The sequence below is a fragment of the Cyprinodon tularosa genome, unplaced genomic scaffold, assembly GCF_016077235.1.
Source record: "Cyprinodon tularosa strain WSP-4 unplaced genomic scaffold, ASM1607723v1 ctg232, whole genome shotgun sequence".
NCBI lineage: Eukaryota > Metazoa > Chordata > Actinopteri > Cyprinodontiformes > Cyprinodontidae > Cyprinodon > Cyprinodon tularosa.
The window spans coordinates 1,288,760-1,308,938 of record NW_024038870.1 but is presented as its reverse complement, the minus strand read 5'-3'; the positions used below and the strand labels follow the sequence as shown (position 1 = coordinate 1,308,938).

At 39.1% G+C, this 20,179-nt stretch overlaps 2 protein-coding genes across 2 annotated transcripts in view; both read right to left on the bottom strand.

Annotated features, from left to right (window-relative positions):
- Positions 1-14,110, bottom strand: part of sntb2 (syntrophin, beta 2) — a 36,718-nt gene extending 22,608 nt beyond the window's left edge. The window contains exon 1 of the mRNA XM_038286932.1: positions 13,156-14,110. Within this exon, the coding sequence (XP_038142860.1) occupies positions 13,156-13,864 (709 nt within the window). The 5' untranslated portion in view covers positions 13,865-14,110. The remainder of the gene's footprint in view (positions 1-13,155) is intronic.
- Positions 14,111-16,799: 2,689 nt separating this feature from the next.
- spire2 (spire-type actin nucleation factor 2) overlaps positions 16,800-20,179 on the bottom strand; it is a 64,890-nt gene continuing 61,510 nt past the window's right edge. Inside the window, exon 15 of the mRNA XM_038286933.1 lies at positions 16,800-17,982. Coding sequence (XP_038142861.1) covers positions 17,682-17,982 — 301 coding nt within the window. The 3' untranslated portion in view covers positions 16,800-17,681. The remainder of the gene's footprint in view (positions 17,983-20,179) is intronic.

Sequence of the window (20,179 nt, the reverse complement as noted above, 5' to 3'; positions counted from 1 at the left end):
GTTCTGCTGCAATATGTAAACTCAGAAAACCTCAGATATTACCCACACTGCTGTTGTTCATCTTACCGCTGTTAAATTCTTGTCTGATTAGTGGTAGCATATTACCATTGAGGTATTCCTCTTACCATTGTTACCTGTACCTTCTGGTGCTAAATTAGCCTGATTACGTGTTGTCTTAACAAACCACAAATGTTTTAAAATAAAAAAAATATATTCAATAAGTACTACTTTACCTTACTTTTTTCCGAGCATTTCTACACCTTAACTGAGCATCTAATTTTGGAACCATCTGTGAGTTGTTTGTTATATTTACCCCCATTTGTTTCTGCATTTCCTGCTTGAAATAAATGAATAAAACCCCAGAAGTTCTGGTGGCCTCCTCTTAGAAGTTGGTCATGAAGCTCTTCTTCCTCAGCCAATTTATTCTTGTCATTCAGACATTATTTATCCTTATCATCATTTAAACCCAGCAAAAATGTATTTACATGATTTATAACACCAACATGTGATCAGTTTCTTATCGAATACAATGTGTTTTTATGTCTTTTTATCAGACACACTTCCCAGAATCCTTAATTTGGTATCTGCTTTGTTTCTTAAGTGTTTAGTCTTGTGAAGCTTTTAAAACATCTGGCTGTAACCAACCCACAGTTGCATGATGCAAGACCAGCTGTGATTTTATCAACAAGAAGCAGTTTGTCATGTGTAAACTTTTTACCACAATCTTCTTAGTGTAAACTTTACTCACGTTTGTTGTGAAATGACTAAAACAGATTCAAGGAAAGAGTGGACTCTTCTGCATGCCCCTTGTGTAAACTGTAATTATGTTCTTTTGCTTTGCAGCCGTGGCGTTTGTAAAAGCTCTGCTGTGTGACTTTTTGGCAGTGCGCTGACTATTCTACATCTGCTTTTATTCAGTCTGCTTTAGTCTAAACAACAAAAGACCTGAAAGCAGCTATAATCTTTTATGCCGTCAGATAAGTCTGATCTACCACTGTGGGATGATGGTTCATTTAAAAGCTGAAAGGTGACAGACCCTGATGGAAAACTGAAAATATTCAGCTATTTTTAATCTGATCTCTTATGAAAGGACAAACCAAATAAGTTCAGAAGGAGGATTGAGTGAAGACAATCAGGTACTAGTTCAGACAGAATTCAAAAACAGGAAGGAAAGGATTTAAAATTCTGATTTTTGCAGCCAAAAGTGAAATAACTTTAGTTTCTGCTTGTACCAATCATTACAGAAGAGGTTCAACAGCTCTTCTTTCTGGCTTTGTTGCAGTCCAATGAACTCATTAGTTCTTTCAGGCTGATTGCTCAGCTCCACTTCTGCTTCTAATTAGGCCCGTCCACAGAGGACCAGCCGATCTGTGCATGCGTTTGTGTCTCTAAGCTTCTATATAAATGTGTGCTGAGGGAGATTCCCCAGAGATGGCAACCAGCATCTCGTAAGGCCATTTCATCTGCTTCCATTTATACCTCGCTGCCTGCAGGGCAGAGGAAAGACAGAAGAAAAGGAGGATGGTGTTCAGATGTAAAGGAGGATTGTCTGATTCGGCACATATTTGGTTTGTGGCAAAAGCTGTGGTTGTAAGTGACCAGTAAAACTACTCTTCCTCGCTGTTCCCCCAAAGAAGGAATCAATTCTCAGTATGGTTGAATTAATAGCTCAAAGAGCAGAGAGTCATACAGTCTGACCCCGGTTTCTGTATTTTCCCCCCAAACTGCCCAGAATTTCTTTTGTGGTTTGGCCCGACACGCTCTCCATGCAGGCCTCTCTTTCATTCCCCAAAGTCTCCATCTAGACTCACCCCATTATTTGTCCATCGTATTTCACATCCTGCTTGTTTCGAGCAGTAAAGAAGAATAATTTCTTCATTCCATCTCTTGTGTTACTTTTTTCACTTTCTATTCCTCCACTGCTCATTCCTTTCTCTGACAGAAAATAAAATGAGAACAACGTGTTTGATAGTAGATCCAACTGCAACTGAACCCCTTTAAGGGGTTTTCTGTGATTCCTGCAGTAGAAAAGGGAAGACCAGAGTCTCTGATTTCAGACGTTTTTTGCTTAAAAAAACGCACAACTTGAATCAACAGATGGTTAGCAGAACTGCTAAAACAAACCAGTCTACCAGATGAGATGATGCATGATACTGTGTTCAAGAGAACAGGAAAGAGCATTACAGGATGTTAAACTAAGAATTAAATTTTCTTTTCCAAAACAAAAGTTTGCTTTAAAGGGACAACATGTAAAAAAAAATGTGGCTTTTTATTAACCCCCCCCACACACACACACAATTGCTTTAATAGATGCACGTTACTCAAAGTCTAAAAACATCACATAAAAAAAGGAAAACATTCCTATATCTTAGGATTAATAGTTTATTGGGGGGGTGCTAACGTCTCTGTTAAACACTTTAAAAAACTCTGAAAATGGAATACGAAAGGTGGATTCTTGATTCTCGACGTCGGAGTACACAGAGTGAAGCGAAAAGACTACAACTGTGTAAACAGGCCCCATTTCCGTTTCCGGTGGCAGCGGAATATTGACTATTCCTACAGAACTCAATGGGATTTACAAAATGCTAAATAAAACACGACAGGAACGTTTTTTCTTCACGAAACTTTTTTTGGAACGTCATTGAACAGCGCTGACGACACGGTGAGTAGCATATTTTAAAAAAAGAACGTTTAAGGTTGTTTTCAGGACATTATCGGACATGCTCTATGCTAGCCATTCTAAAGCAGCCAGGGGGGGATTCTAAATGAGCCAAAAAGCAGAGACAGGAGCAATTGTCAAACTTTTGGTGTCGATCATTCGATTTCATCCTGGACACTACAGAAAATGGGCTTAAAGTGTAAAAAACCGAACTTCTCCTTTAAGCACCAACCACCCAGACCTCAGCTAAAAGATCCAAACTAGGAACCCCATCCTTAAACAGCATCTGCAGTGCCAGGAATGACTGTGAGCATATTTCTCCCTTTGTTTCTCTGTTATTTATTAACAAAATAATCTAAAATACTTTTTATATACCTACTTTAATGTAACTTTAGTGTAAGTATTTTGAAGTATTATTGAAGCTATAAAAGGCAGCAAATTAAATCTGTTTTTCTGACCTCTTTTAATATCAATTAATTCAGAAAGAACTAATAACTGATAACCATCAGTAGATTAATTAGTCAGTCTATACAGAAGGAGATTGCGATGGTTCTTAGGGCACAGAATTTCAATTTGCTTTCTGTGCATGTGTGGCTTTTTTTCAGGGTCCTCCGACTCTCTCTAAAGGTAAAAAACCTAACTGTTTGGTTAAGTGATCTCTCTGAAGCCCCTGCCTGGCTGCCTTGTGTGTTTCTCTGTTTCCCAGTGACGGACTGCCGACCTGTTCGGGCTGCACCCCCCCGTCTTGCATAATGGATGCCACAGTTGTGCACCAGTTCTCCACGGCCCTGCAAGAAGAAGCAGGTTTGGACGATGGGGAGATGCATAACAAGCTAAACGCGACGGGGGTGCTAACCCGGTACAAATTGGGTCTGATCTGTCAGATAAAAACACACCTTTCCCTCTGCTACACTAAGCTAAAACCTCAGCAAGAGCTTAAAAAAAAAATCTGATTGCTAAAGAGCAAAAAAGCACTGTTATATTTATCAGATTGCATGACTCGGTTTCCTAAAAGATCAATGTTTTTATGGGACTAAAAGTAGACTTTGATGTGGTGGGTCAACTTTGTGTAGAGAATAAAGCAGATTAAGGGCTAAAATAATCACATTTATCATCGTCTGCAGCACAGACAGTTAAAGATTACCGGCAGCTGTACTGAGAGCTCAGGCTGACTTTGACTGCAGCAGGTTTCAGCAACATGGAAAAGGTGGATTAATGTGTGGATCAACAGGATTCTCCTGAGATTTCCGTGCTTTAACTAATTTCTAGTTAAAGCACAGAGATTTAGACCAATCAGAGGTATACTTGTGGGCTGATGACTAACGGCCACCAAAACCTTTCTCAGCAGGTTAACAGGTGGCTATTTGATAGGGTTTTTTCTTACTCCAAGTCACCTTAAAGAGAGCTGACTTCATTAAGTCAGGTCATATTAATCTGTTCATCGCTAGTAACTTCATTAAATGAAGAACAAGCTTGTTTCAGACAAAAGACACAAAACAAAGCTTAACCTCCGGTTTAAATGAGCATTCTTGTTTCTACAGAAGCTTTGATGGTTTAATGTTATTTTCCATCTGCTGAGTCAGCCTTAGCCTTTGAAGTGAAAATGAATTCACAGTAAACTGAAGATATCGTCACTGGGGGTATTTACCATGTGCTAACATTTGTGCACATGTTTTTTCTTTTTCCCTGTAATTAATTAGAAAATAGACTCTTTTTTTTATTTATTTTCTGGCTGATTAAAGCTGAATCACTGGCACAGAGAAAACATCTTAAAGGAACGGTATGTAATGAATTTCGCTTTTTATTAGCAGAAATCAAGTATTGCTATAATAAACACATGTTCTGCAAAAGTCTAATAAAATCGGATGAAATATGAACCCTCTCATTGCTCAGAATTAGTAGTTTATAAATTCATAGGCGGCGGTGCAAACAATAGGAGATGCAATGTTGCATCGCTATTTTTGATCAGAGAAGGCAAAAGGGGACAAACTTGTCAGCCTTAAGGCCAATTTATGCTTCTGATGCATAGCCTCTGCAACCATCAAATCTGTCTCTGTGCAACAGTCGTCGCTCACCTCAAAAATCCTGACTATGCGTTAGATGGTCGCAAACCTGCGCAGACCTCAAGCGGAAGTTCGCAGAAAAACCCCCCCAGCTGTGATTGGTCCTTGGTATGTCTTTCCGGCTGTCTGTGTGGTCATCCTTCTTCATTCTGTGCCAGGGTGCGCCATTTTTAAAAACCAAGGAAGAGCTACACTGGACAACTACAACTGATTTCTGATATAACATTGCATGAGGTGATTTTGACATTGATGAAAAATCTTCTAAAACAACAAATGAGAATAAAAGCTACAGAAAGTGACATATTGTGAAGCTTTAATCTTAAAATCGGGTGAGTTTACTACAGATGAGGGAAACACAGGTGATTGCCTTTAGGTGTAAAAGTTGGCATTTCTCTCCAAACTTGTTGCACATTGGCCAAATGTTTAATGCACACATTGACCTGACTTCAGGGTATAAGTTCAACAAATGCTTTAACTGCTTGTTTGTAACATATTAAGAATTCATTAGAAGTTATATTTGTTTTTAGTAAAAATCTCAGTAAATAAAAAACCAGAGCGTTTTTACTGAGCTTTCAGTCATCATTTGGAGGGGGATATGCGAACATATAGACATTTTAATGCTTTCAGAGGCAAACACATTGATTGCCCAGAGGCGACCATAAGCTGCATGTTTCAGACCTCTTCAACATCACAGGACAAAGTCACAGCGTAGCTTTGATTCTGCACCGCTACTTTCAAACCCTTTATACTTGTAAAGGAGGAAACAACAATTACCAATTTAATATTTGTTGGATACACTGACCCAGCAGTAAGAAATAACAAAAGGGTAGAAATCTTCTCACCGTGGCTTATAAAAAACATGAATGATGATCCCCAGCAATATCAGCTCAATTAAATTAGACCACTAGATCAGCCTTAATGATGCAGTTGATCAAAGGTCACTAAAAGTCAACTGAATCCATTCAGTTTCTTCTTCCTCCAAGTTAAAATTTTGCCATTTAAGAAATTGCAGACTGAGGCAATGACCAGTTTAAAGACCAATACCATATTATTTATGCAGCTTGTCTTCACCAGTAGCAAAAATATTAACCGAACATTAAAAGTATCTTAAACAGATGGGAAATGATGAAGAAGAGATGAAGAATGAGCACAACTAAATAATTCAACTAAACAACAACAAACATACACAAAACATGTCTGAATAAGATGTCTAAAAATAGCTAGTACCTATCTGGAGGTAACAAGCACACCTAAAGGACAAATAGTTATAGATGGTGGATGGATAATCTATTAAACTTTGAGGACTCTTGCTCAGGTTCAGGTCCTGCCAAGGCGAAGAAGCTAACAGACAGCGAACAACCTTTACTAAACTGGTCTGACTCTTTCATTAATACCCTCTAATTATTGCTGCATTTACTCAAACAAAAGGCTCCAAATGCAATTTTTCGACAATCATTGAGGAATTTGGGTTGCTACGTCTTGTAGTCATCTAATATGTTTTAAAGCAAATATGTCAGGTTATCTACAGCTAACAATAAGTAAATTTCTTCATGAATCAACCAACCTCAATTTTAATATGCCTTTAGGCGAAAAAAAAAAAAATAAATAACCCCAGCATCAAAATAACAGGCAGTATGCCAACATTGCAAAAGAAGTTACTCTGTGCACGTCCATACTGAACACTAACAGTGCCTCAGAGTTTTAATTGGTGTCTATTCTGATACTGACCCGCGGTATGCACCCAATGAACCCCAAAGGTCTGAATACACTGGGCACCAATCAGTCGGACATGGGGTAAGAGCACTGATCAAAGGATCGAATTCAATTATAATAATTAAGTCAGTATTTGGATGGCGAACAAAACTTTCAAGCCCCAACTGCAAAGCTATGGTTTAACAACCACCACATTCTTCTGTTAGTAATGTTAACAATTCATAAAGTTTAAAGAACGGCAGTAATTTACCTCTTACCACCATGTAACGAGATCAGATCAAAAGCTTAAAAATAATTTATTTTATTGTTATAATGTTACCAATATCCAGAAGAGGACATTTCTCATTTTGAAGTGGCGCCTCATGTGCAATAGAAGTAATGCCAGAGCAGAGAAATGAAGGAGCAGAAACATAAAACGATCCAGAGTCGAGTCTGTGAATATTTACACTGTTTAATGGAGATGCAGATGCAGAATGAACTTTATGTGGTTCTGTTTGTTAATTTAAACACTCGATAAACTACCTAGGTTATCGTCTCAATAGCGCATATATTTAAGGAGTCCTGCATGGAGGAGCGGCATCAACTTTTCTGTGATTGGAGGAAGAGGATGTGATGTTAGAATAGTGCAGGAACAAAACATTTGTAACACGATGACAAAAGACATGGTAGTAATAAGCTCAGAAGATGGGGAAGGATTCTGGAAATCGTGGCCCTTCTTAGAGCGAAGTTTGATCATTTCTCTGAGATTAACCAGAAACAGCTGTTTAAAAGCGCTGCTAACAGCACAATGGGTATCCACCCATCCATTTTCTGTCACTCTTATCCCAAGTGGGGTCGCGAGGGGTGCTGGTGCCTATCTCCAGCTGTCTATGGGTGAGAGGCGGGTACACCCTGGACAGGACGCCAGTCTCATGCAACATTTTCGTCATAAATTTCTCTTACTTTTTCTCCTATCGTGGGTACATCAGATTAAAAAGGTGTTTTTAACTTAAGTGAATTATCTTAAATATTTATGCAGTAAACCTCTGTGTAAAGTGTGCGTTCCTGAGAAATGTATATCTGCATAAATGCAACCCTGATAACTTATAAGGCTACATATAAGAGGGAAGGCTATGACTTTGCACGCTTGTCAGACGGTGTTCATTCATAGTAATGGAATTAATGGGGTTCGAAGATTGAAAATCTGCTGACTGAAAAGACAAGCAGTAAAAATTAAAAGACAGGAGCTGTATTAGTGATGGATGCATTATTACAGAAGTAAAAATAAAACTAAATCAAATAATAAAAAAAAAATAATAATCCGAAAACAGTTTATGAAAAGTATTGATGGAGGCAAGAAGTGCAACATATAATGTAAGAGCTTAATATGAGTTCACCATCAAACCACATGGCAAAACATTCTGCTAAATCTCCCTTTCAAACACACACACACCTGTACTGTACATCCCCAGATCAATGAGATCCCTCCATCCATCTCTCTCAGAAATAAATATGAAAAATGTCAATTTGATGACTTCAGACAGACCCAACCCATAAATCTACATTAGGTGTAATAAAGCCAAGGAGCTGCCATGGAGTGAAATGAATGTTTAGTTTTTACGTCAATATTAGTTAAAACTCACACCATAAATTGTTAAAATATTAGGGAGAGGTAATTAATTGCATTTACAATATAATCACATTTTCACAAAACATTGTGGGTAGTCCAAAGGAAAGACAAAATAAAATCACAATTAGAATATTGGTTTAAAATAAATGCAATTTTTGTTTTTAGCAAAATCATTCAGTCCAAGAAAACATAATAATGTAGTTTGCTTTTTTTTACTCAATATTTTGTAAAAAAAATAAAATAAAATAAAAATTATAGCCATTTATGTTATGTAAAGATTCTCTGAAATAAGAAAACAGCTGCTTGCAAATTAATCATTAGACGATTGATAAGATCAATCATCTTAACTGATGACTTGTATTCCTTGTTTGGAAGCTAGCATAACAGGATATTCTGCTGCATTTCCATCACTTTGATGTGTGAAACAGATTTGCGCCATAAAGCCTACGAACCTACCGGCTAAACATTAGGACCTAAAGGAACCAGTTATTGCACTCCAAGCGGTCCTTTGCAGTATGAAAATTGCTCAAAATGATATTGAAATAATATATTTATGATATACTGAGCACCCTGACGAATAATGTTGATTTTCTAGTCAGTTTTTTCACTGCTGATGGAATTGTGTGCATGTCTAACAAACCCAGGCATGAGCTTTAAGAGCTTCATCTACCTAAGTGTATGATTGAGTTTATGATGTTTTGAGAACGGTCTGCGTTCACTGAACACAGCAGGAGAGTCATTCCTGTTGGAGGAGCGAGAGTTTGTGCGACTGATGTTCACTTAATCCAGGCAGCAATAGAATTCTTGAATATCCACATCCAGTTCATTTAAATCAGGAAGATAGTCTCAAAGAAAAATGCTGATTTTATTTAAACTGTTGCTTACTGACATACTGGCAGCTTTAAATCAATCTGAGTAACAAGAACAGTCGAAAGGCTCCACATGGAACACGACCGTGTTGACCTCTGCCCTAAATAAGTATGTGTGATCGGAGGTCAGGAATGTGGGGCTCCGGAGCTAATTGAAGGGAAATCTGTGAGCTTATGTATTGTGTATTTTAACAGTGTTAACTGTAACTGACCGCCAGTCATTTCGCAAAGCAGTGGCAGATCCGCAAACGCTCTGATGACAGGCAGCTGACAGATTCCTGCAACAGACGTTCAATCTGTGGTTTCAAACCGACACTTTTTCATCCCCAGGAAGCACAGAGTCTGCTGTTTGACCCACAGTAAAGATACATAGTTTGAATAATGTCATTCTGGGGGAAAATTATGAATATTTAACAGAGCGGTTTGCACTTTGGTTTACAACATGCCTGGGTTTGACTTCAGGGGAAATGTGTCCCGCATTGATTAGTTCCTACAATTTGTGCTCGGCGGTATTCTCCCCACGTTTATTCCAAGCCATTAAACACAGCTTTTAAATGTTCCTCATGTTCAGTTTCCAAACCCTCGGGGATCTGCAGTCAGTTTGCCTTCCACTCTTTTTCCACACAGATTCCACAAAAATCCTCCCAGTTTAAGACCCTGTTGTTCGTTTATGAAGCCTTGTACAGCAGATTCAACGATAAACACGTCATCTCTGGCTTTGGTATGGAATACATAAGCCTATAATAAATGTGCGCAGTCAGATTTATTAGAAGCAAACACCACCAAGTCCTTCAGATAATAACAACTTAGAATAATGCTCCTTAAATAGGAAACAATAAAGATCATATCACATGAGGTGCACATGATTAGAACATGACTACTCAGCATTTTAAAGATGTGTCCTGTTTAAACGTAATTCATTTAGTTTGCTGCTCCTCGCTGTTGAAGTGAGAGTGAACATCATGGGGAGATCAAGAGAGGAATCTGAGGCTCCCAGAGAGAGAACTGCAGGAGCTCATTAGCCTATTACTGGATTTAAAGAGGTGTAAGAGGAGCACTGTAGAGAAAGCAGCCCAATATTGGAGGCCATTTAGATCCCACATCTGGCTGTTCAAGAAAGTTCATCTATAGAACCCACCAAATCAAAGAAGGGTTGAGGAAAATATGAAATCTGTAAAAACTAATGCTAAGGAGAAGTGAACCCATAACCTGCACAGTGACTCAAAGCATGGCAGTGACGCCACCAAAGTGTGACTGAGAGTGAATAAAGTCCTGGGCTTTAAGAGTGATTCAAACCTTCCTCAGACTGAAACTTGGTTCAAATCCTTTAGTTTAACTAGTAAAACACAATCATTTTAACTGAAATGGTTCTTTCTGCAGAGACAAATGAGAAAAGATCAGATGATATAATCAGACTCTTTGGCTTGGCTGTCATTTCTTTATAGGACTGAAGATTATTCATGGTATACTTCTCATTTTAGAGCAACTAACTAGTGGATAACTTTAGGACCACGCGTCTTCCTGCCGATGGCAGACCTCATGATGCCTCTTGCAGAGCTGCATGAGTGAAAACCAGCATGGAGAGAAAAAACATCTAAAAAGTTCTCAGGTAATGCCAATTAGTTGCCATGGTTACCTTTAATTGCTCAGAGAATGTGCATCAAACTACTAGTTAGAATAATAACCAAAGTTTTGGCTGCAATGGCTCATCTGAAAGTTGGATCGGTTGCATGAGCTCGTTTAAAAGAGCTGAAAGTGTGATCTGATCACTAGCTGGAAGCTAAAATACAACTGAAGCCCAAAAAAGAAAAGAATAAAAGGTTCTTCTGCTTTTCTTTTTTTTTTCTGCTTTTGGTAACCATGTAAATTTAAGAAGAGGCTCTGGCTGTATGCAAAATATGTATTAAAGCTAAACTATATTTTAAATTGCAGTCAATCCATGTGCAAAACTGCAGCTGTAACAGACTACTTGCATATAATTTCTGGAGGAAGATCATAGTTTCAGGTTCTGCTCTGCACAACTATAACATATTTGGTCAGCAGAATGGAATCTAATACTCTCCTACTGCACACAGCAGGTGTATATCTTCAGTAGCAGCATTGCTAAATCTCGTGCAGAGTGGTACCGGCATGATGTAGTAGTAAAGAGAGAAAACACTTGACGTTCTTATCTTAATTGCACAAAACCACCAACTTTATCATAAAGTATGAACCCCCTTCAAGGCAGCTCTGATGCATTCACAAATTAACCCCATCAGTTCAGGCTTACATTATCTTTTAACATGCAAATGAAGGAGATATCCAAACATGGCCGCAGCTGCAGATAAATTCCTGTTTACATGAATCAAAGTCTTTGTGTTCAGATGATTTGAATCAATGTGGCTTGAAGATCTAGATAGGCTCAGACCAAGACACGGCTGTGTTTATCTGGGATGGTGGAGGTGATAATAACTAGAGGCTATAATAAGTCAACCAGAGGATGACCATTTTTCCTTTGACTGGTTCTGATCTTTGATCTTTTCAAATGATGGAAAATATTTTTTTTAATCATGAAATGCATCAAAACAATGATTTTCCACCATTTTCATTCCATAAAAGCCTAAAACAGTCTTTACTCAGATGCATTCCTTTCACTGAGGAACAAACACTTTATCCAAAACCAGTACCTGAACCAAACAACCAGCCTTTCTTTTTTTTTTTTTAACTACTTTGTGCCAAGTCCTCAGATAGAAAGAAATCTGAACTGGTCAAAACCTGAACCAGGAAGCCGCACTAAAAAAAAAAAAAAGGCCAAAAATCAGTACCGGACAGATAATGGCAGATTGTTGGAGCTCTACATTTTATTTTGTGTCTTTTCCAAGTCAACAAGTTATTTACAAAGTCTGCAACTGACTCTTCTCATTGATATTTATCTCCTAAATATAAAAAGTGCAATTAAAGGTATTGTGGAGGATTTTCGTGATTTTTTTAAAGATTGCCATAGTCCACTTTTAAAAGAATGTGTGTGCGAGAGCGTGCACGAGCCCATTTCTCCTTGTGCACGCCGAGTCCGAATGTCCGCCCTAAGCCCTAAATCCCTCAACAACTATATAGAGCGGGGACTTTATAGTGGACGTTATAGCGAACTCCGTTAACTGACTGTTTGGACAGATAATCACTGCTTTTTGCCCCGTTGGTAACATAACTCCTCCTTCACTGGGCAGTGCCTGCGCCATCTTTGTTATTAGTCGCCGTTGTCGGGAAGCAATAATGGGCCGCTTTGACAAGAAATCCCATAATGCTTTGCAAGGAGAGCTCTCTGTGCAAAGCTTTCCAGGATATATCTGCCTCCTCTGATGCCTTACTTTTCTTCTCATACACCTCACTTTTTCTCAGCACAGCATGGGACGATCGTCACGTTGCTCTTCTCCGCTCTTAATGAACGTTACTTGAATAGCTGCCTTCAGATCATCTGCATCTCTGTCTCTGATCATCCTCTTTTAAACACATTACAGATTCTCTATGGTGGTTCAGATTAGGACAGTTTGCAGGCTGGTCCAGCACAACAACATCATGATACCTTAACCTTACTTTTGAGAGCTGCTGCCGTTTCTTCCCCGGAGAAAAAAGTAACTAATCTGATTGTGCATCATCTGCCTTATGTTTTCCTTCTGCTCAACTTTCCAGTGATGTGCCAGGATGTAGCACTCACACAGTGACCTTTGAGGGTTTGAAGTGTCTGCTAAGGTCAGCAGTCTTTGCCATTGTTCTGCAGAACTTTGTTTGAAATAGTTTTAGTTTAACAGAATAAAAATAATGACTTAATTATGTAAACTTATTGAATGTGCTAAGATTTAATTTTGCACCTTTAGAAAATGAAGCTCATCTAACCTTTATCAAAACTAGTTTACTCTAATTTTAGTTGAAATTATTCTGTGGTTTGAATAATTCTTGGGTTTAAGTTGGTTTTCAATGATTGTGTGAAAAAAATTGCAAGGTATTAAAGTTTAAAAAAAAACACAAACCTTTTTAAAAATACATAAGAAAAAGGCTCAATTTGTTATAAATTACAGTTTAATTCTGTTTTAAAATATCTTCTGTCTATACCTATTGTTTTAGAAGTAATCAAAAAATCATGAAATAAAATACCTCCATTATAAAATCCTTAATGAAAAGTTATCATATTGAGAACCTGGAAATGTGATTGGTGGATTTCCAGCCTTCGGCCTTTTCAAATCCCCGCTCTCGCGTTGGCTAACTTACCCTCCAGCGTGACTTCTTTCCCGGCCTTCTTCAGCGCCTGAACCGCCATGTCGTGCGTCGCCTCCCGGAGGTCGTTCCCGTTCACCGACAGGATGGCGTCGCCCACCCGGAGAGCCCGGCTCTGATCCGCGGCGAGTCCCGGGAAGATCTTAGAGATGAGGATGGGCATCCGGTTCTCCCGCCCCCCTTTGATACTGATCCCCAGCCCGCCGGACTCCTGTTTGACAACCCGGACTTTCCGCACCGCTTCGGAGGAACCGTCCAGGCTGACCGGGGGGTCGCCTTGCCTCGACCCGAAGCTCGACCCGGGACTCCCGTAGCCAGACCCCGGACTTCCAAAGTCAGAGTTTGCTCCGTTAACCGGGTACTTTCCAGAACTGTTTACACCGTAGTTTCCATCATACTGACACCGGCTGACGCTCCCTCGACCCGGGCTACTACTGCGTCCCCGGTTCTGAAGCTGGTCTTGACCTGAGGAAGAACCGCGTCCAGGGTTCCCGGGGCTCGCTCCGGGGTCATTTCCGTTCGACATGCCATTTCGTAGGCCAGCCGAGGTGTAGTCCCAGTGATTACCCCCCTGTCCGCTCAGCTCCGCCTCGGCCGTTAAAGTCAACGTCTCCCGCGTGAGTTCGGCTGCCACTCGGATCCAGCGGTCCCGGAGCAGAAGGTCCAGCTGGCCGTTTTTGTCCGCTCGGGTCCAGACTGCCATTCCCGGGACGGTTAGCCTGCTCCGAGGCTGGGCCGCTCTTACTCTGAACTCCTCATCAACTTTTTCCTCTTTTTCAGAGAGCGCACGAGCGACTGCGAGGCTACACTGGCTCGCATCGACACACCCACTTCCACCCGTGGCCCCGCAGAGGGTGGGTGGAGAACAGAGGGAGTCCCAGAACACAGGGAGCGGAGGGGAGCAAGCGGGCTGCAAGCGGCGAGCTTCGGAAGGCTTGTTGATAAGTTCCAGCCCTAAAGCTGAGCGACTTCCACATGGATGTTAGCATGAACACAACCCAGAACATCCGGCAAACCCTTTCAAAATAAAATCATACATATTCGCCAAACGTTTTTAGAGGTCTCAAATTTAGGTTCTGCGATAATATGGACTGGAGGACCAGGAAAGTCATTGGAAAATAAAAACAGCAATTTCAAATTTAACAATAGAATCAGACAATTAGAAATCCAATTTGAAAAGTTGTTTTTTTTGTATTTGTGCATTTTGATTGATTGATTGATTGATTGATTGATTGATTGATTGATTGATTGATTGATTGATTGAAATGTACTTGTTACCACAGCTCAAAATAGTCAAAAAAGAGGAATGTGCCATCGGAAGAAAAATGTGCATGGGATATATTTATATATATTTTATAGTAGGATCATTATACAGGGTTATGGCACAGTGTATTTACATGTGTATTTATATAGATGGATTTTTATTTTTACATATATAGTAATTGCACTGGATGTCAAATATAGAGAAACAGTTATTACACAGCTGCTCAGATCCTCTACAGTTTGGTGCAGAGGTGGAAGGTGCTGTCCATGATGGATGTAAGCTTGGACGTCATCCTCTTCTCAGCCACTTCTTCCAGAGTGCAGCCTAGGACAGAAACTGCCTTTCTCACTAGTTTGTTCAGTCTCTTTCTGTCCCGCTCTGCACTGTCAGGGGCCCAGCAGACAACAAGACAAATTGCATATTATTTACAAATAATATTTCTTAACAGATATATATATATAAAAAAAAAAATTCATAAACCTGATTCTAAAAACTTCTTCTGATCACACATTTGCAAAGGTAATTCCTTATTCTGTCTCCATCTTCCATCTCAGTTTGTATTTTTAAATTCCCTTTGGTGTTTAATTTCTTTCTTTCTTATTTTTTTTTTTTTACTTTATTCTTTGCTTTGTAAGTTTTTTTTATTTTTGTTCTAAATAAAAAAAAATTGTCCAACAAGTATAATTTATAATACTGACCCTATCTAAGACAAAATAATGATAATAATTCTTTAATTAATGAATTCTTATTATTTACATGGGTTTATTTTGGAAGTTAAAAGCAGTAACAATTTGAATTTTTTTCAAATATTTGGTAAATTTGTAAGTATGATGGAAATACATTTACCAAATCAAAAAGGTCAAAAAAAGATTGTTTGATTAAACATGCCTATGGCATTTCTAAAACTAGGGTTTCAAATCTGAAGCATGAACATTTAAATGAATAAGATGTGCTGTAGTTTTCTATGCTTGTATTGTGAAAGTATAATCTCCATTTCCTGTTTGAGTGTACGGAGTACTGATTGCTCTTGACTTCCAGCTGTTTGTGTCGAAGAGTAAACTCAGAGCCGAATGACAGGAAGAGGCAGCCAATAGCTGCACAGAGCGGATTATTTATTCATGAGGGGGCGGGGCTTCATTCAGGACGCATTGATCCCTGATAAAGGAAGCAAAGCCTTCTTAGTTCAAACACCGCACTAGCTGTATTTATAAATCCCACTGCTGCTTACAGAAGCTGTCTTTGAAATAATGCAGGAGATATTTAATTCTGCTCACTGAGCAAATATTTAAAATGTTTTTTTTTTTTTTTTTACCCGTTAAGCTTTAGGACTCAACCTAAGGTGAGAAAACAAGAGTTTTTCAGATTATGAAATCAGAACTGGTCCCTTTTTAATTTAATACTTCTGATTCCCTGATCTTAAAAAACAAAACTTTTCATATCTAAACATAACTTGTAGAATAAAAAAAAATGAATTCCAAAAAGCAGTCTGCAAAATCGAATTAGAATAGGTTATAAAATACATTTGCATAAATGTCTGATTCTTTTACATTTTTAAACACCTATACTATTTATGAACTATTTACTATTTCATCATTCTGTTTCATTCTCTATTATATCTCTATTCTCCAACTCTGCAGAATCTATTAGTTCAATCTCTAACATTATGCTCTCTGTGCTTTTTCTCATATAGCTTTGCCTTGTCTGTTCCTGTTTGGCTGTGACGCCATCCTGGAGAGAAATATCAGCTGTTCTGCTGCCACCAACACCTTTGTTTATAGATGTTGGAGATCAGCCTGTTTTTCAGTGTAGTCCTGTTTCTCTGACTGTGACTGGCTGGATGTGTCTCTTCATCCTCTGACATGGGAGCTGGCTCGGAGCTCATCTGCCTTTTGTTTTTATTTTTTATTTCACTGGAGACACATTTATTTTCTAAAACAACTAATTCATTATGTTCACCTCATTTTGATCATACTTAATGAGTCAAGTTTCTCTACCAGAAGAAGTTTCTAACAGAGACAAGGTCAGGAAACAGGTTTACTTTAATAAAACTGATGGAACAGAATGAAAGGGGAGAAATGTTTATACCACCAATATATAGTCAATTTGTTTTAGTTTTTGAATTTCTACTCTTGGAAGATTTGTTTGTTTCTTAAGTTGATCAGGAAAAAATGTCATATTAAAATGTGGGAAATGTTTTGAAATTATTTTTGAATTTGAGGAATGTGTATGTCTCTTTAGATGCTATTTAACCCCTTGAGAAACACCCATAGGTACACTGTGGGTTTTAATTTCATGATTGCTGTGTCATTGCAGGACACCTTTATTACTCTGTTGTTAAGTTAGCCCACAGTAAAACTCGCAGGTGCAAAACTGGTCATGTTTATCATTGTATTTTTATTGCAGCCAAGGTTCAATCTGTGTTTACAAAACCATAGCAGATTGCAAAGCGTCCATGTGGGAGAGAAAGAGGCGGGAGGTTCAACCGCTGGCGTTTCGCAGAAGGCCATTGAGCTACGCCCGCTGAAGGTGCGGCCTGCAGCTCCACCCTGTTACATTCAAAGTGTCGCTGCTGTTTCATCTCGCCCTGCGGGTCTGGGATCTTCACAAGCATCAGCAGAGCGGCCTGGTTGTGATGCAGCAGCAGCTTGTTTTTTTATTCTCCTTTTTTGGTGATTAAAAATAAATACTTTGATTTGTAGAAGCTTTTCAAGTTTACATCTTTGTACGTCTAAAGTACATTCAGGACACAAAAACAAGGCAACCAATCAAACCATAGATGCTATTGCAACATAGCACAGCTTTGACGTCACAACCCCACCTTCACCCTCTTTCTAGACCCCCGCCCCTCGAACCCCAGTCCCCCTTATGATTGAATTCACCCCCCCACCCCTGTGCGTGAGTGAAAGTATGGTGCAGCAGATAGGGCAGATGCAGAAAGAGATCCCAGTGAATGTGTGTTTATGTGTGTGTTGTGAGTTAGATGAGGAGAGTTGGAAGGTAAAGCAGCTGAGCAAAAAAAAAAAAAAAAGAGATCTCTACATTCTTGCTAAAAAGAGTTCTGAACTGCTTCAGTGATTTTTCTTCTAGACCTAAGCTTGACAGTTAAATGATACATTTAACGCTCCAACCCAGCAGAATCAACACAGAAGCACCTTTACTGGATTATATGACTATAAGACACCCTGCGACTCTCGGGAAGCGAAGGGGAACCCTCCTCCGACAAACGTGTGCACAGTGAGGTCAGTGTCTGATTCAGTCATTGCTTCGTGCTGTCGGCGGTCTCAGTGCGGTGGAGCTGCGGTGAAGGTCGTTGGTGGTGATGGTTCGGTTGAGGCAAAGCCTCGAAGTTGGACTGTCGCTGCAGCTGAGGCCTCTCAGCGGCCTTGGCCTCCCTCTTTGGGGTGTTGTTGAGGAAGTCCAGGCTCCGACGGCTGGAGGAAATGACGTCGGCGACGAACTTGGTGCATTCGGCGCAGATGTCACGCAGCGTGCAGCCGTGGGCGTACAGGTGTGGAAATTCTTCCTCCACTGAGCAGCGGGACAGAGTTCGCAAGGATCTACAGACAGAAGGAGGATGGGAATCACATTTGATATAGAATTAGACATGTAGAAGTAAAAGATGATCAAGAGAACTCTAACTTACACATATAGTACAACAGAGATGATACAGAATACATTTGGAAATATAATACTTTCCAAAAAGTTAAACTCGTATTGACTAATTTAACACAGATTGAAACTATAATTATAATGATTATTTCTGTTAGTTTTAAAAGTTATGGTATAAAGGTTAAATAAATCCCAAATTTGAAGTTTTCTGATTTAAAAAGTGATTTTTCTACACAAAATGCTTCATTATGGCATAATCTATGCAATGGGAACAAACTGCAGTCCCAGAGGGCTGATGTCCTGCTACTATTAGATGTGTGTCTGCTTCATCACATCGGACTAATTGGCTCATTAGCAGATCTCTGTAGATCTGACTGCATGCTAGGGAAGTAGTTTAGCAGAAGACGTGCAAAAGCTGCAGAACTCTGTCCCTCGAGGAAAACTGGGGAAAACTGCTGACTGGACAGTCCAACAGACTCTCACCATTTCTAACAGTGTTGGGAATGTAACTAAAAAGTAACAAGTTACTTCAAAATGTAACTGAGTTAGTAACTCAGTAACTGTAAGAACACAATTTGTAAATGGAACTGAAAAAAAAATGCTCTTCTGTCCCCTATAGACTGCTAGAGAAAGGCATCTGCCGCACCCCGACCCTGACTATTTATAATGTTGTATAAATACTATTTAGTGTTATATATCTTTTCAAATACTTTATTTTATTATTATTTATACATATATATATATATATAACTACATGGCTTAAAACCTTGTGTTTTATTTAGCACCACTCTGGAACAGGGCTATCTGCTCATTTTAATGGGCCGAACCAAAGCGGTTTGCACATCTTTACATTTGAGCAGTAATCTTTGAAGATCACTGCAACACCTCCTAAAAAAAAAATAATGTGTGCAGTTTTAAGCTTCTTATTCAGAATCTTTGAAGATCAGACCCTCTGTGCTTTTTCCAAAAAAATCTAAATAGACGACAAGACTATGTGTGTTTGTCTCTCAAAACTGAAATGGATCAATGATCCTTTTTTTTTCTTTTAGGGGTGAGACGGTTCCTGATACTAAATCTTACTTTCAAAAAACCTTTAATGCTCCAAAACTAATAATACATCAAAAATTTGTATTATCACTTATAAACAAAGTCAATAAAGGTAAAAAGTGTGAAATATTCTGCAATCTAATAATATCATCCAAAACAGTCAACTTTGCAACAAAATTTTAGAAGATAAAGCAAATTTTCATTTTTTTGTTTTGACTGATGCAAAAGGGAAATAAAGCAAAGGCCATAAAAACCAAATAAATAAGAAACATTTTCTCATCCTAATCGGCTGTAAGGATTTGAGGCATGACAGTAAAAGAATAAAAATAAAAACTGAAGTGAACTAAACATACAAATAACCACAAACCACGATCACTATTAAAGATTGAGAGGAAGACCAACTTTTCTGATTAAAATAATGGTTGAACATCAGTGAGCTTCCATCAGTCGTATTAGCAGAGAAACATGACTCTCCCCACCAGCTGTCTTCAAGGGGGGAGGATTGTAATGACAGCTGGGTAATTATTACATAATGGCTGCTTAGAGGCTGTGCAGGAGGCGCTGCACTGATTATATGCTTAACAAAGGAAAGAAGGAGTGGGAGAGGTGGAGGTGATTAGATTGAGGAGGTCATCTTCTCCGGCCTGAGCAGAAGACAGTTCCTCTCCCTTTCTGCTCAGGATGAGGAAGCTTAGCAGTGACTGGGTAAAAAACACCAAGAGATCAATGTTGGTCTATATATCGGGGAAAAGTTGTCGATTACAGCTGTAAATGTATTAATAAATCATCAATTTGGATAAAAAGAGGGAGACAGAAACACTTCTTAACATCTTTATGTTCAGATTACTGTGAATGACTTTCCTGATCAAATCAATTTATGAGAATTCTGCTAAAAAATACGAGAATCTGAAACTAAAGGCGCTACGTTCTCAGTTTTTCACAAATAATCCCCTCTTATCTTTACAGAGTCACATAAGGCCTGGTGACTGTCTGTGTCGGTCACCGGAAGAATCGGAGGGGACAAATTGTACAGGTCTCTCGTCGATCACTGGGGCAATGACAGAGACAAACTGGACAGACAACTACGTACGCACACAC